This window comes from Periplaneta americana, chromosome 12, assembly GCF_040183065.1.
Source record: "Periplaneta americana isolate PAMFEO1 chromosome 12, P.americana_PAMFEO1_priV1, whole genome shotgun sequence".
NCBI classification, from domain to species: Eukaryota; Metazoa; Arthropoda; class Insecta; order Blattodea; family Blattidae; genus Periplaneta; species Periplaneta americana.
The window spans coordinates 82873415-82891705 of NC_091128.1; the positions used below are offsets into that span (position 1 = coordinate 82873415).

Here is an 18291-nt window from a genome sequence, read left to right on the forward strand (position 1 = left end):
ATTATTATTTCACCATTGGAAAGTGTAGTTTCTCTAGATGGACACAATGCTATAATGTTATTACAGTAACGTCTGAGTAAATCGAGGACAGGTAAGATTAAAATAGCTTCTTATGCACAGAAAATTTGATAGACTATTTTGTACATTCGTTTTCTGTCTTTCTTAAAATAATATTTATGTACACTCATTTTAATATCAGAGAATTAACGAACAACGAGAGTGTATTGATTTAGTATGCAGTAATAATACTTTAGCTTAGCAATCCATTATTTTATAATTCAAATTGTAACTATGCTCAATTGAATAGTGTTAAAATACATAAAATATATATGCAATAAATGCAGTGCAAAAAAAAAATTGGGTAATGAGCGAAGCAGATTATCTTGCGCTGTTGTAAAAGTTGTTCCCTGGATCAAACGTCCTATTTTAATTATGTAATTACTTTATATTTATTTCTAACAGGTGCAGCGGAGCGCACAGTTACGGCTAGTATTATAATACAGGAAGATCCATAATTATACCCCTCTTTTTATTGTAGTATGTTTCTGTCACTAATGACGTTACATGGTTCCTTTCACTTGTAAAATGCACTATGGTTCTTACCATTTCAAATTTTTATGTAAGTACTAACATTAGCAGCACATTTTTGCAGGCAGGGTTGAACATTCCTCACAGCCCATAGCAACATGTCTCCTGGCATATCGCATGCGCTCCTCTCTTAAAGGTGAGGCGGTACAGGATATGGACTGGACCTGACTTGAGTCAAGAAGGAAAATCCAGCACCGCTGTTTTAAATAGATAACATGCAGCTGCAAATCTGAGTCCGGTTCCTCCAACACCTCAACACAGTGTACGTTTTCCTAGTATTGCTGTGTCAGCAAGAAAGAGTTACTGAACTTGTGAGCAATCATTCAATTCTTCATGACACTGATAATAAAAATTATAATACTGTAATATGACCATGAAAATGAAAATATGGAATGACATAATCATAATCAAATTGTTCTTCTCCCGTATAATTTCTTTTATTGTAATCCAGTTAGATGTCTCAACAAACTATGAAACTGACCATGACTTAGCCTCTTAGTGACGAATTCAGGGAGTGGCATGGGAGGGAACATCCCCCCCCCCCCGGATATCACAATGTCCCTCCACCAAAGATTTCAAACTTTTTAACAAAAATATATGTAATATAAAATATAAATAATATATAGGCTTAATAATATAAAAATATAATTTATACAAAAAAAATTTCAATTTGATATGACTTTTCAATAATTAAAATAAATTGTTACATAGATTGGTTTTATTTCGATCTTACTCAGGGTGGTGCATTTTTATAACTGTGTGAAATGCATTTAAAAATGACATCGAAGTTCTTCTAAAACAGGTGGGATAGGCCTATTCATATCAGTAACTTTAAACTAAAAACTTTAGAAGAGCTACTGGAAGACGAATTCGTCTAATCGGTGAGTAATTATTACAACTTGGCTACTGAATTTACATGGTTTATGTAAAGAGGATACTTAACACCGGCTTTATGGGACAATTTTACATAGAAGAGTAGTTCGTATTCATCATGTTTTACGTAAAAATATTAATACTTTTAGTTAATGCTTATATTAACATTTAGCAGTCTTAAAAAAAAAAAAAAACGAATGAAAGCTCTTTTTTTTTTTTTTATTTTTATTTTCCCTTTTACATAGACCGCCTCTGTTGTTAGGTAAGATTTGAATTATTGTTTCTTTCGGTATCGATTCCACTTCCCTCTGGTGTAGTATAAATTCCTCCCTTTGGGGGGGGGGGGAGTCTGAATTCAACATTGTTCCCACTATTATGCGTACGGGCTTAACCAATATCTTTTCTTTTCTATAGTACACTATTTATAACAAATTCATATTCAGAACCTTCAGATTATGAGCTCAAATCCAATAAAATCTATGACGCACGCATGATATTCTCTTCACGAAGTCTGCTATGCTACAATCCGGTCTGTAAGCTGTGGTGCAGGCCAGCTCAAGTCAGGTCCAGTGAAGTCTGTTCATGTCTGGTCCAGTCTGTATCCAGTGGCGCCTTACCTTAATCATAGCTTGCAATATGTCCAAATAACACTGTTTTCTGGGGTACATTTTGTCTTTAATATCCAATAGGATTAAGTCTGGGCTTTCCAGTGGTCACTAAACATTTCTGTGACACCTAATAACCTGGCTAGGAAAAGCATTATCAAGCCATGCCTTTGATATCAGCTGAATATGGAGCAGTGGCCCATCATATATGAAGTGCACATCATTCATATTATCCCAGGTTGCAACAATGGAACAGAGAAAAGTTTCTAGCATATGCACGTACCTTTATACATTCATCATATCACGAAGATTATATTAGCCAAGAAGATTACTAGCATCATGCATATCACACCACACAGTGACTGAGGGACGTTTTTGCAATTTTTCAATTGTAAAATCCAGATTTTCTGCACTAGGGTCCCAATTATGGCAACTGACGAACTCACCCACATGGAACACTGCTAATCATGATATCTGGTTCCTCCTCTATCCTTGCTAGCATGGGTTCAGTGAACTCCATCATAATGTCACATTCTTCCAATGTCAGTGTTTGGAAAAGCTGTGGTTTCCATGGCCGCCATTGTAATCCCTTCATTTATCTGTTGAACCATACTATACGATAAATGAAATTGATTTCCATTTGTAGCGGTCTCAGGTTTAGCCTTTTCTGTGACAACTGTCTGTGGACACCCAGCACCATTCTGGTGAATAACATGCATTAAATTCATGTAGTCTCTTAATTGTTTTGACATCCATTATCGTGTGTATCCCCTTCTCCTGATTCCACCATCTTTGCACCATTATTGGCGACTACCACACCTCTATTCTAGCTGCAATCTGAGCACAATCAGAAATGATTATCAATTTTGAATCTTGCGTACACTACTTTTAACGCTTGAATATAAGTAATTGACACACACTATTTGACTCCACTTTTCAACAATCAAATGCACCCACACAACAGGCAGAGAAGTACGAGATGATGCCGAGATCTAGTAGGCTCTGATGATGGTGTGATGAAGCACCGAAACAGCTGTAAGCCGCACAGACTTACATAATTAACACGAGTAAGTCCACTAGTTAATCAATTACTTAGAAATGAATAATCGTTCTGCCATGTTGACTTCGTGATTAGTCCTAGAGCAGACAAATAACTTGTACAGTTGGGACGTTCGTTCTGTGCCGGTGAGAATCATGTGGTAGCTAGCCAGTGAGCCTACACTCTTGCGCATGCGCAGAATATGGCAAGTGGCCAGTCTCGCAGAAAGCCTTGGCTGTGTAACGTCGTCCTGCCACGTGCGTGATAATTGCTGTTTGTTAGTTTAGTTAGTTCATATTCATATTGTTTATTTATTATCATGGCAAATTGCAGTTGTGTGTGTTTGTGTAGACTAAAATGCCTCCTATTCAGTCTAAACTTGGCGCAAAAACACTGCATAGCCAAACTCGGGAAGTTGTGAACAATATACATTCTTTCATGAAGAGTGAAGCAGCTTCTGGAGACTTTTTAATACCGCTAAAAAAGGTGCAAGAACGAGTGAGTACAGCAACTAAAGTGCCCGAAAGAACAATGAGAAAGATAATTAAAGAAGGGAAACAGTGTGAGGAAGAAGGGACCTCTTTTGGAACGCCCGGTAAAGTTCATCGTGTACCGAAACGCATCACAGATGTTGATGATTTTGATAAAAGAGTTATACGACAGACAATTTATAATTTTTATATAAATGACAAAACAGTGCCCACTGTCAGTAAACTGCTACCTAAACTAAAAGATGCCATAAACTTTAACGGCGGTAGTACAAGTTTAAAGATCATTTTACGTGATATGGGGTTTAAATGGAAGAAGACAAGAAATAATAAAGCGGTATTACAGGAAAGGCATGATATTCGAGAACAGCATGTATCATATTTACGTGCAATAAAGAAATACAGAGAAGAAGGTAGGCCTCTAATATACGAGGATGAAACGTATATTCATAGCACGCATACAAGACCAAAAAATTGGAGTGATGACAAAACCTCAGGTTTACTGGCGCCTATTTCGAAAGGACCTAGGCTTATTATTGTTCATGCAGGGGGTCGAGCGGGTTTTGTACCTGGTGCATTTCTGATGTTTAAATCGAACAGGAAAACTGGAGACTACCGTCATGAAATGAATGCCAACAATTACCAGAAGTGGATAACGGAAAAGTTGATTCCGAATTTGCCCCCTAGATCTGTTTTTATAATAGATAACGCACCTTACCATAACGTGCAGTTGCATAAAGCTCCCTCAAATAATTCAAAGAAAAGTGATATGCAGGACTGGCTTAGAAGAAACAATGTGCAGTTTCAGGAAAATATGCTGAAAGTGGAGCTTTACGGGCTCATTAAAACACATAAGCCACTTCATAAAACTTACGTGATTGACAATCTCTTAGCTATGAATGGACATTGTGTACTCAGATTGCCACCGTATTCACCTGAGCTAAATCCATTGGAATTGATTTGGGCAGATATCAAACAGTGGGTAGCCGGTCAAAACACAACTTTTAAATTAGAGCAAGTGATGAAATTGTGCCAACAACGGGTTGATGACATCAGTGTAGAAAAATGGAAAAAAGTATGTGAACATTTTGAAAAAATCGAAGATGAATATATTGAACAGGAAGGAATTATGGAAAATGTAATTGAAAGCTTCATAATTACGGGCGGAGACAGCAGTAGTGAAAGTGACGACGATGAAGATGATGATCATAACGAAAATCACGACGACAATGGTGGTGATATATCTGGTATCGAAAGTTTGTCTGATGATTAGATATATTGATTGCGTCTGTTTCTCTTCATTGCTATATAATTGAACCATGGATATCATGTTATGTTTATAATCAGTTTGTATTTATTATGATAACACGTGTGATGTGATAAGTGATACTGGACAACTGTGAGTGGAATGCGCTGTTCATCGCACATCCTGGAACCAACTGCGCATGATGATGTCACTACACGCTGCAGATCCCAGCCGAGGCGGTAAGTCACGTGTTTCTATAAACTCACTCTGTTGATCAAGTAACCAAGCACACCGGCACAGAACGACCGTCCCAACTGTAAAAATTATGCAATGGTATAGAACAGAGTACAGTATAACAGTAAAATTATTTATCTAGCATCATTAATGACATTATTTGCCTCGAGTCAGAAGTGTTTCAGTATAACTGAGTCTTTTGTTTTGTCACTTTGAAGTATGTACTATCTACCTAATGTTAATGTATAGAAACTTTTTCAGAGAATACTACCCGAAATTTTCAATGTACAACTTATATTTGTCTACTAAAGTGAACAAAGCACAAATCGAATTCAAAGCCCCATACGCACTACTGCTCTTCTAAGAGGCAGCTGAGCCTGGATGCTATCTGCCATGATTCTCGGTAAAGTAGGACACAACTGTGCAGTGTCATCTAGTATATAAAAGATTAAAAATGGGACACACAATTTATTAATGTCCAAACTACACTACAGAATAAGGTACAACTTCGATATCCTTCCACACCACACACAGGATAAAAACGTACTTAAATAGTTGAAAATAACCTCAGAATTGTAACACCACTCTAGCAACATGCTATGATCACTAAGGAAGTTACATAATTAATGGGTAACAGATCTGTATAGTGCAGAACACTCCATACTGAATAATTAGCAAAGTAACATATTTAGCACGATTTGTGTGTGGCTTGTGGGCCTTCTAAAACCTCGACTTCCACCCCACTTTGTGCGAGTCCATATATTCTTGATCATTATGGCGTACAATTAATAATATGTATCTCAGTCATAATAACCTCATACAATACCAGATGAAACTATAAAGTAATTACATAATTAAAATAGGACATATGCTTCAGGGAACATCCGTATTTGGTAGAAGGATAAATCATTTAACATGTTAATTAATTGAAATTGTATTTAAATAATTAAAATACGATCATTTTGGTCCAGAGAGCAATCATTTGGTGCAAGGATAATTCCTTTAACATGTTTCTTATTTGTTATTATATGCACATCATTAAAATAGGGTCATTTGATTCAGGGAACATTCATTTTTGGTGCAAGCATAATTTAACATTTTTCTAAATTAGTCTTGAATGCATCCTTTAATAAATCACTCCAAACTAATGTCAATATAACGTGGATTGTGTAAGAATATAATTTTTTAGAATAGAACAGTGGGTTATTTTACGATGCTGCATCAACATCTCAGGTTCTTTAGCATCTGAATGAAATGAAGGTGAAATGAGTCTGGGATCCAGCACCAATAGGTACCCAGCATTTGCTCATATTGGGTAAGACCTCAACCAGGTAACTTGTCCCAACCGGGATTCGAACCCAGGCCACTTGGTTTCACTGTCAGACATGCTAACCATTATTCCACAGGTGTGGATGATAATTTTTTATGTTGGCCGCACTGTGCACAATTTTTTCTTTGTTATGTTTATTTATACACGCTTTAACATCTGTGGTCATGTCGCATGTTTAGAATGTGTGGGTGGTAGGCTGTTTTTACTCTTGTTGAGTTCCTGTTTTGTTGTGTGTTGTAGATGGCTTGTGTTCATGTAACTGATTATAGATTTCGATTACTATTTTTGGTATTGGTGATTAAGGTGGTGATGAATCATTTGCCTTTGTGACTAAGGGAAATCATGAAAAGCTCCAGTCAGTTTGATCCCGAATGCAAGTCTCAAATGCTACCATCTGAGCCAACTCTCTCGGTTCTGCATCATTGTTTATGTAAATAAAAAATATGTAAATGATTTTGGTACATAAATATTATTTTACATTATTTTAGGAAACACAGGCAATGGATATGGGTAAATTATGAATGTAAGAACACCATTTCGCGACACTTTGTAAAATGATTCAGCTCCATTGAGCTCAGCGGTAAAATACTCATTTTTAATCCATATGTGCCCCCAATTTATTACTTGGGTTGGGCAAGCCCGTGGTCCAGGTACACAGGGGTTTTCTTCGGGAAGTTCCAGTTCCCCTGTGGCATCCCAATAAATCTCCATAATCATCTCATTGCTCATGTAATGTAGACCAGGCTCCTATGGCGCACCCTGGGCAAGGACTCTGTCGGTAAATTGGTCTACATGGCTTCATATGGATGAATGACGTAAGTCAAGTACCCACCATTGGTAAAAAAAAAAAACTCCAATGTATTTTTGGTCCAGGGAAAATACTCATCTTTACGACAAAACTCGTAAAACTACTATTATGTTCTGTGAACAAAAAGACATTGAAATATATAAAATTAGAGTATTTTATGTAGGCGAAATAAAGTTTAAATAATCAAGTAATACAATATTGCGACAGAATATCAAGTTTCCTGTGCGTAAGGATCTATTTTAATTCTTCCTCAGTCCTTGATTCACTCGGGAGTTACCGTAATGGCTATAGCATTATGCCAGAGCCTTCTTCAGTTACAAGCCGGAGCCATATGTCAGCAACACTGTAATTAACTGTCAAGCAGAGGCATACGATCCATAACATGTGTTGGTGCTAATGCCGATTTTCAATGTAAATTAATGTTACAATATAAGTGTGTGTTGATGGAATTATGTTTGCTGTCATACCAAATGTTAATTGTTGATGTATTATAAACTGAGTGCGTGTTGGCAATAAAAACAAGACAATAAATGAAAATATGGCTGCAGTCCTTAGCAATTTTTATGGTTATTATTAATGACAAAGCGATTGACAGTTCTTCTAAATATTAAATATTGTATAAATTACATTTTTATAATCTTACTTGTGGTTTATGGTGTATCAGAAGTCTGGCCAAATTGTTGGGTCTTGCCTGCTATATCAATAAAGTTATACTGTTTTGTGATCCCATAAATTTTGCAGTTTTGTTGAAGATTCGGAATGCCTGCTATACATCAGAACTACCTATAATTTGTAGATACATACATTCACTTTGTTGGTTTTCAAGGTTTGTTTATTAATATTATTTCTTTTGTAATAAATTAGTTATAAACATGTTTCTTTTCATTTCGTATTTACAGAATTTAAAGTTCACTGAGTTTATGCTAATTGGTACATACTTAATAGATAATGATGTGTTTTGTTACATATTATGTTGAAGGTATGTTTCTTCATTTTTTCATTGATCTTTATACTGGGCCTATTTAAAATTATATTTTAAAAAATTTATAACAAATAATTTAGGATAACAGTATTGTTACAATGACTGGCGAGGTTCAAACTAAAACTGGCTTCTGGGGCATCTGAAATATTTATAGAAAAGCACTACAATCACATGAAATTAAAATGTATATGATATCCTAGACCTTTCACGTCAGAGATGAAACAACATAAAGCAGCAAAACACTGTCAATTTAGGAATAGGGTATTGCGAAAGTACGTAGTTATTTTTTTCATTTTTGGTACAAGTAACATTTCTGTAAGTATTTATTTATCTTCTCTTGTACCATCAATAAAAAACACGTATGCTTTTAATTTTTTTAAGTTATAAGTGGCTGTATGCAAGTACTTACGTGGTATTCTGAAACTCAAATAAAATACCATTTCGGATTCCATAATAAATTACGTATATCAATACACTGAATCTTGATCGTATGCACTTTAGTTTTGTATCATTTAATGTCGAAAATGTACACGTGACAACGAAATCAAAGCACTAAAACATCAAATGGCATGCCTTTATTTCGCCTCTGCCCGCTCCACTCAGCGTTGCCAAACCTACCCACGCTCCAGCTGGTAACTGAAGGTGGCTCTGATTATGCCCATCTAGAGAAACTACACTTCTCAATGGTGAAAGAATTATCTAAATTGGCAGAGTAGCTTCTGAGATTACTTCATACAAACATAAAAACATTTTCTATATATTAATATTGATTAACATTTATATATTCACATCATACAATACAATTATATCCATATAAAAATAGCATTAAATGAATATCTTCCAGTTGTTGTGCAAGGTCGGCTTAAATAGACAGTCGTTTATTTTCACTTCATTATAGCCTATTAGTCTGAAGTGGGACTGATAAAATGCAGTTATTTTAAAACTCGTACATATCAGTCCTATCAAAATTTTTCGTAGAATAAAACATATTGGAAACAGTTTTTAAAGGAAATTTTGTTATGTAACATTTTCATAAAAATTAATAATAGCAAGATATTTCGATTTAATTCAGACCACCTTATAACACCCCTTTTAAATAAATTATTTTGAATGCCATTTAGCCTAAAATCTAAGTGGAAACTAACTTAATTTATATACCAATTTTCATAAAAATCGGTTCAGCCATTATCATGTGAAAAGGTAACAAACATTCAGACAGACAGACATACAAACAAAAATTTCAAAAATGCGATTTTTTGGTCTCAGGATGGTTAATTATACATGTTAACACCAATTATTTTTGGAAAAGCGAAAATTACCAGAAAAATGTTGGTTACAGATTTGTTATTAGTATAGATGTCTTATGTCCCGCGCCATGGCATCACGGTCTAAGGCATCTCGCCTAGGACTCGCATTACAGAATGCGCACTGGTTCGAGTCCTCATGGGGGAAGAAATTTTCTCATGAAATTTCGGCCAGTGTATGGGACCGGTGTCCACCCAGCATCATGATGCACTTGGGGAGCTATGATAGGTAGTGAAATCCGGTTGCGAATACCAGCTATAATGGCTGGGGGGATCATTGTGCTAACCACACGATACCTCCATTCTGGTTGGATGATCGTCCACCTCTGCTTCGGCATGTGGGCGTGAGGCCAGCGGCCGGCTGGTCGGTCTAGGCCCTTCGCGGGCTGTAGCGCCATGGATTATTATAGATGTCTTATATAAGTTTTCTGAGAAAGACCTGAAGTCAGGACTGATAATACTAATGCAATTAAAATGATATTAGTTGAACATTGTTTGGTTAATTATACATTACTGATTGAGTACGAAGAATATAAATATGCCGAGCATATTATGATGTTATTTGAGATTTGTTGATGAAATCGATGGTTCAGGACAATACTGGCAGTGCCAATAGTGATAGTTATAGTATTGTTCTGAACCGTGGTCATGTCAACAGTATGCAGATTTTCAATGCGATTTAATGGAGTTTACATTCTTGTTTCCCGAAAGCCTGGACTCATTTAAGGAGTTCTGCTTTGAGAGTTTCAAACCACCTTCTTCAGTTGCTTCTTTAACTTCGGCAACTTGGTTGGTTTTCAATTTTGTTTTTTCTCTTCTGGTTTGTTTCTGAAAACTTGCCGAGCTTATTTTTTAAATTACATACCCGGTACTGTCTGTCTTAACTTTTCAATAAGTTGATCTTGTTCTTCATTTGAATAGGGTTTTGTCCTGTTTATTTGGCCTCATTCTGTGGAAGTAGTGGACCAACTGTTGTCTCCTCTCGGGTGGTCATCTTGGGAGTCTTATCCCTGATGGTAGTCCTTGTTTACAAATTCGTACAGACCCAGAAACAAAATTTGGGCTGTCTGAATTTTCCAAGTTCCAGTTATAACATATTTCAGTAAGCACTGAGCATGCATAATATGTTATAACTGGAACTTGGAAAATTCAGGTGACCCAAATTTTTATTTCTGGGTCTGTAAAAGTCTTGCTGGGTTCATTTGTTCCACGTACCGTATGCTTTCCACTCTCTTTTCCTTATTTTCATCCACTTAGTCATATATCTTGTATATTATCACACTGTTCTGTTATTGACTCATTTGTCCTTCTGTCTCCCTGGATTTTTTTAAATACATTCATTTTCACTGTAGGCCTATTGATTTTCTCCTTCGTTCTTTTTGTTTCTGCTCTGGTTTTGGATGCATATGTCATCACTGGACGTATCATTGTCTTATATATTTTGATTTTTTCTTCAGTTATCATATATTTTTTCCTCCATGCAACATCTTGTAGGGATCCTGCCATCTTGCCACCTTCATAACTGGCTCTTTACTTTTGAGGTTAGATCTTTATAGTTGGTGATAATAGTTCCTAAGTAGTTAAACTGCTTCGCTTATTCAATTGAGACACCTTCAATTCCAATTTACATCTTGTAAGTCATTTTGCTATAAACATGCTTTTATTTATTTTATTAAATTGGTGTAACAGCCTTTGTAATCATCTTCGTCATTTGCTATTAACACAGTATCATCAGCATGCTTAAATTAATTTGAAAATGAAACCTTTGCTTGATTGATGGTACGAATGTAAAGACCAATAGAACGCAGCACCTTGCAGAGGAATACATTACATTATGTGCTTTTGTTTACTACCACTTCATAGTAAGAGAGGCAGGAGAATAGTTATTTGGCTAATAGTGTGCCCACACATTGAACATGAAGACTGGTTGTGACGTTATATGGAAAGTAGATGAATTTATGCATATAGTACTAGGCAAGGCAGAAAAGAATTATCTTACGAAAAATTACTTGATATCACAGAATATTTGATGCTCTAAATGAAGTGTCATATAAACCAATATTGTTACAACAAAGTTAAACTGTATTTTAATTTTGTACATCAGAGTTAAAATTTGACACTAATAGTTACATTATAAATTATATACATAAAATGTTTTAAATTTACAGAAGAATGACTGGAAACCTGAAGAAGCTGTCCGTTACATGCAGAAATGCCGTCCACACATCTTACTGCGTTCAAAGCAGTGGCAAGCATTGAATATCTTCTACGAGAAGAATGTGGATAGGTGACAGCTGAATGTGTCACCATTCATGTGGTCTGTCTTACCATTGACTTTCTCTTTATGGTGAAGATGAAGTGTTTTTATAACTTACATGTACTGTAATAAATCCCATTTCTCTTTCACAGTGAATATTGTACGAAATTATCCTTTCCAGTTTTATAGTTAATGTAAAAGACCTTCCTTAGTGATATGATACACATTTACTTGTTTACTTTTAAACACTTGCACATAATTACTTAATGTTATTTTTAAAATACATGTATTATTTTAGGAAGCAAATTTGGCAGTATTCATACTGTAAGATAATAAGTACAATAAGATTCTTTGGATGTATTAGTTACTGGAAAGTTATTATCCTTCCTGGAAAAAGCAATGAATGAAGTTTGCTACTTTTGTAGCTGTATAAATGTTGCCTAGTTTCACTGTCATAAGCCTGTATACAAAATTTTAGGACCCAGTTATAGTCCAATCAGGTGACAGTTTCTTACCGAAAGATCGAGGATTCGAACACACAGAGTTGTGGTAGACAAAGTGCATGACAGCTATGTGATCACCAGGGCTGGGATTTCTATGAAAATGCATATTTGTTTTTGTTTGTTTGTTTGTTTGTTTGGTTTTTTTTTTTTTCATTACCTACAGTTAAAATTTTGTCATATATTTACGAATTAGGATATTTGGAGTGATTTAAAACGTATTTTATTTCCATATTTGGCCATATTTCTTGGTATAGTACATATTCTTACATATTTGAGGAAAAGTCACATTTTTCTATATGATTTAACATTTTATTTTAAATATGTTCAGTATTTTATGATTTCAAAGTTATTCTTGTTAGAGAATCGTGAAAAATTTATTTTATTAGCATCAGTATTTCAAATCTTAGATTCTGGCATTCTGAGGATTTGAAGTTAAGACCCTCTGAATGAGAGCCCTGCTCCTTAAAATATGAAATTAATTAAAAAGAGATTCATATTTACTAAATGTTGAGTTGTCACATCGTCTCACAAGCATATTGGGTATGTTCTACAAAACCAGATGTTAAAGGTGAGTAAGGATTTGACCAATATAGCACAGTGGAAACGAGCAGAAATAAACCAAGGCTAGATATTAATTAGTATATACTTCCTTACTTACGACTTTTAAGGAACCAGGAGGTTCATTGTCGCCCTCACATAAGCCTGCCATCGGTCCCTATCCTGTGCAAGATTAATCCAGTCTGTATCATCATATCCCACTTTCCTCAAATCCATTTTAATATTATCGTCCCATCTAGGTCTCAACCTCTCCAAAAGTCTTTTTCCCCACCCACCTCCCAACTAACACTCTATATGCGTTTCTAGATTCGCCCATGCCCTCCCCATCTCAAATGTCTGGATTTAATGTTTCTAATTATATCGGGTGAAGAATACAATATGTGCAGTTATGCATTGTGTAACTTTCTCCATTCTCCTGTAACTTCATCCCTCTTAGCCCCAAATATTTTCCTAAGAACCTTATTCTGAAACACCCTTAATCTCTGTTCCTCTCTCAAAGTGAGAGTCCAAGTTTCACAACCATACAGAACAACCGGTAATATAACTATTTTATAAATTTGACAGCAGACTAGATGACAAAAGCTTCTCAACTGAATAATAATAGGCATTTCCCATATTTATTCTGCATTTAATTTCCTCCCGAGTGTCATTTATATTTGTTACTGTTGCTCCAAGATACTTGTATTTTTCCACCTCTTTGAAGGATAAATTTCCAATTTTTATATTTCCATTTCGTACAATATTCTGGTCACCAGACAAAATCATATACTTTGTCTTTTCGGGATTTACTTCCAAACCTATCGCTTTATTTCCTTCAAATAAAATTAATTAGTATATAATTAAATAGAAAATACAAAAGAAGTATAAATATGATATATAATAATTTAATAGTAATAATTAAATAGATAATATTAAAAAAAGTGAATATGAATGACAAGAACGTAATAATGGCCATTAAAAAAAGTGAATATAAATAACAAGAACTTAATAACGGCCAATCGGCACAGAACTTTCCTGAAGATACATTCAAATGTGCGAAATACAGTACAGAATCTTACTATTGGCTTGCAATCAAGAAAATATAATCCTGTACAGCAAGGATTCTCAACCTTTTAAGGTTGTGAGCACCATGAATGGCTATGAATTTCTACTTTTAAAACATTTCAGCGCTAAGGAGGACTGGAGATCTATATTGAAGTTTCTTGCAAGCAGCAATATTATTCTCTTGAATAATCTTGATTTTTCTGAGCAAGTCCACACTGAATAGAAAACGATTATACATCATGAAATACGGGAAGTGTATTTGGTCGCTAAAATAGTATAATGAATGGATAGGAACACTGTTTGCTCTGACTCGTACAACAAAGTTTGCATTGAAAAAAGGATCTGAGAAGCATTCGTGCTTGTGAGCGCTTTTTTACTCGCATGACGAGAGCACCAAATGTCATTAAAAGAACAGTATGGTGCTCACGAGCACCAAGTTGAGAACGCCTGCTGTACAGTCTTACAATAATCTTGATATTGGATTAGTAAACGAGGAGGAGTCTTCCTATCATACTATGGTACAAATGTCTATACTTTCCTACTGGACAAAACCCAAGTTACAATACCCCATATTTATGTTCCTAGTCTGGAACATTCGAACTGAACAAATCCCTTTGGATTACTACTCACTTGCTGTGTCTGTCTCACTTGCTGCGACCCTTCTGAGTGTCTGTGGCTTAGAATTTAACTATCCAAGATGACTAGGTTTTCTCCTCTCCTCGCTTACCTTACCCATGCTGCTATGACGTTACAGATATGAAAGCAAATGCCTGTAAATATGCTGATGAAAAAGATGCTGTTGATGGAATATCAGCTGACTGAGCCGGCTGGAATGGCTCAATATGAAACTCATAATTTGTATAAATAGAATAATCAAGTTTTTTTCCTGCACATTGCGAGTAATGTGACAGTTGCAATTAGAATCAATCAGTCTAAGATTGTCGCCTGGTCAAGTCTTTACCATTCATAGAGAAGAGTTTAGCTTATCTGTAGTTCACAAACCTCAACAGTCGTGTATGAGCTTTGAGTGCGTCTTCAGTGTGGTTTATGTATTTGTTCATTCAAAATGTTGAGCAGTTAAAATACCACCAAATCGTAAGTCATCATCTGTAAAATTACGATTTCATGTAAGTATGAAAATCTGATACAAAAAAGAGATTACATTATTTTGCGCCATTTTTATAAAATTTTAGTCCATATTTCACTCCATATTTTGAAACTCTTTAGCTCATGTATGTACATATTTAGCCAGTTTTATTGTATACTGTATACATCCTAGTTCTGGTTATCACCATGGTGCAAGGCCACTGCATAAGAAGACGAAGAATAAACAAAAGACATACATACAATCTTTGTTGAGAAGCAGTCCGTAAACATTTAAGACATTGGTTCCAGTCAGATAGTTTGTATATGTCATAGGATAAATTATGTTATGGTACTTAAAAACCAGCTAATGCATCATGTCATAATTGTAATTTAAATTGATATTTTTCAGAAATAGTACATAATTATTTTGATTATCCCTCATCTCGAAAATAAGAATGATTCGAGAGTATTATATTGTTCCTTGGTCTTTTTTATTGTAAATATACTTAATTTTCATTTACTATGTGAGTATCAGTCACTTAATATAAAAAAGTAGCCTCCTAGATCAGCTCCCTTCAAAGTACTCCTTTCAGGACCTCTCACACTTGTCTCAGTATCCCATCCACTTTTCAAAATAGTCTGAAAAACTGTCTTTCGGGATAACCTTCAGTGGCCTTATTGCATTCTCCTTAATCCTATCCAGGATCTGCAGTCTCTTCTCTTTAAATGACGGTTTTAGCTTTGGGAAAAGCTAGAAGTTGCAGGAAGCCAAATATGAACTATAAGAGGGCTGACAGACCTGGCAGATGTGGTATTTTGTGTAAAAACCCTGCATGAGAAAAGAATGGTCGGGTGCATTGTCATGAATTTTTTTTGCCAAGATCCTCCTCAAAAATCTCTGAAATAACAGTTAGTGGAATCTCTGGAGCTTCTATTCCTCACACTGTCAAATGTATATTTTCTTTGGTTACCGTCTGTACACATTCAATGTTTTTCTAGTATTATGCTTATTGAAGATCTTACAGAACATATCTCACATTCAATGGATTCTTAGTCATCTTTGATGCATTGGTAGGCCTACCACAATCTTATCAGAGATTCACTTACTGAATTATCCTCGAAAGTCCTCTTAACCATTCAAATGGTTATTATGGACGAATGTCCAGCTGGGATGAAAAACTAGATACAGATTCACTAGATACGGTAATATTGAATGTGACAGTCACACAGTACACAAGCTCACCTAATGGCAATCATTGGCATTTGAGCAGTAAGATCCCCCCATACTGGCTCCAAGTTACAATAAGGTCGAACAACCCATTCTCGAGATATTCGAAATAGCTTTATATTTTGTGGACAGAGCTTATACACTGCCACTACATTAGGGTACTGTCATACTAAAAGGAGAATGATATCTGTTGCTTTTGACACACTTTTAACATTTCATAAGAAACAATTTAACCTTTACATATATGTGCCGCTACAGCAGCATATTGGCTAGAATGCTGTACTCATAAATCTGTGAATCGAGGCTTGATCCTCAGCGTACCCCTGATTTATGACTTTTATTGAAGAAGCCCATAGTCCAGATAACACAGGAGTTTTCTCTGAGAGCTCCAGTTCTCCATCTCCATCACATCGTGAGTGTAGATTAATCTCTCATGGCACACCCTGGACAGTGTCTCAGTTGGTAAACTGGTCTACACAACTGGCTACATGTGGGTGAATAACGAACAATCAAGTACCTGTCATTAGAGAAAAAAAAAAACTTGCATACATTGTAGGTAACATACTATAGGGATGTGATGAAAAAGTCTGATGTCTTACCATCTAATGGGGTGTCTTCAGACATGTTTTTCCATATTGTTTAACTGTGGAGTTAATTCAGAAACTTTTTTTTAATTACTGGGCTGTAACAAAAAAGTACTCTCTCTCGTGTCCCAGTGGAGTAAAGCCAAAGTTTGACAGAAATAGGTTAAGGAGTCAAATATTTTTGCAATAATGTGACATGTTTGACATTTTAATAAAATCGGTTATTTATTGTTAATTAGAAATTTCTCCATGAGCATATGGTTTTCTTCACCATAAAGATAAAGAACGATTATTTATGAATTTAAATACTATTATAGTCACAATCATGCCGTGGTATGAAAGAAAAATTTCACAACCTCGAGCAGGATTCGAACCTGCGACTTCCTGTACTCCGGTCAGGCACTCTGCCAACTGAGCTATCGAGTTCATCTCACGCCAAAGGCTCGGAATCCTCCTTTCATACTGGCGACTCTATTATAAGTACTGTCCATAGCGTCTGATCTAGTCAGCACTGCTTATGGGTGGGAAGAAACATTACAAATGTAATCTTCATCTTACAATGTTAGATGACATATACGTCCGTTGATGTGACATATTAATGAATTTAAATACTATTATAGTCACAGTCATGCCATGGTATATTTAGTCCCTACAGTCGCTGACATTATGTGCCTAGGTCAAGCGAGTCCATTATGTTATGTCAAGGGGTGTTCGGGTTAGTCGCTTGCATTAAGCATGACTGGAAGTCACACTGCTGTAGAGCAGTGTGTTTCCAGTACAGTTAAGTTCAATATTTTTTACTCTTATGTTATTACAAGTAGTCGCATACATTCATTTGGTAGAATGGTGTTTCTAGTACAGCCAAGTAGTTTCAAGCATTTTAGAGTAGTGTATTACGATATTCATTTATTTTCTATATGAACATGCCACCTGTACAAAGTAAATTGGGTGTAAAAGTACTGCATTCACAGACACGAGACATTGTTAGTAATATTTATAAATGTATCAAAGAGGCTGGACCAATAATTACAGTGAATAACGTAGGAAAATTATTAACAAGTACAACAGATATTTCGGAAAATAGTGTAAGAGTATAATAAAAGAAATGAAGGATATTGAATCTGGAAGCTTCCACTTCATTTTCGATGCCGCATAGAGATAGACCCAGAAAATCTCCACATGTCACTTTGGTTGGTTTTAATGAGTTGGTGATACAAAGAACTGTGCACGACTTCTACATAGTATCAAAACAAAGATTTACTTTTAATGCACAATTGAAAAACAATATAAATTTTCAGGGAAGTCTTTCTCTACATTGAGGAAGGTTCTCATAAACTTGGGGTTCCGATGGAAGAAGACGAAAAATAACTGGCAGATTCTCGTGGAACAGCATAGCATCAGGGTCAAACATCTTTAATTTCTGTGAGAAATGAGAAAATATAGAGAAGAGGGTCGCCCAGTCATTTACATGGACGAAATTTACATTCATTCATCACACGAGTAGAGTGATTATTCTGTGCAAGGATTATTTTTC

The 18291-nt window shown here is 35.5% G+C and overlaps 1 protein-coding gene across 3 annotated transcripts in view; it reads left to right on the plus strand.

Annotated features, from left to right (window-relative positions):
• PTPMT1 (protein tyrosine phosphatase, mitochondrial 1) overlaps positions 1-15465 on the plus strand; it is a 39900-nt gene extending 24435 nt beyond the window's left edge. For all 3 annotated transcript variants that reach the window (XM_069841632.1, XM_069841635.1, XM_069841634.1), the window contains one exon: positions 11666-15465. In XM_069841632.1, the coding sequence (XP_069697733.1) occupies positions 11666-11788 (123 nt within the window). In that variant the 3' untranslated portion in view covers positions 11789-15465. The remainder of the gene's footprint in view (positions 1-11665) is intronic.
• The last annotated feature ends 2826 nt before the right edge of the window (positions 15466-18291 follow it).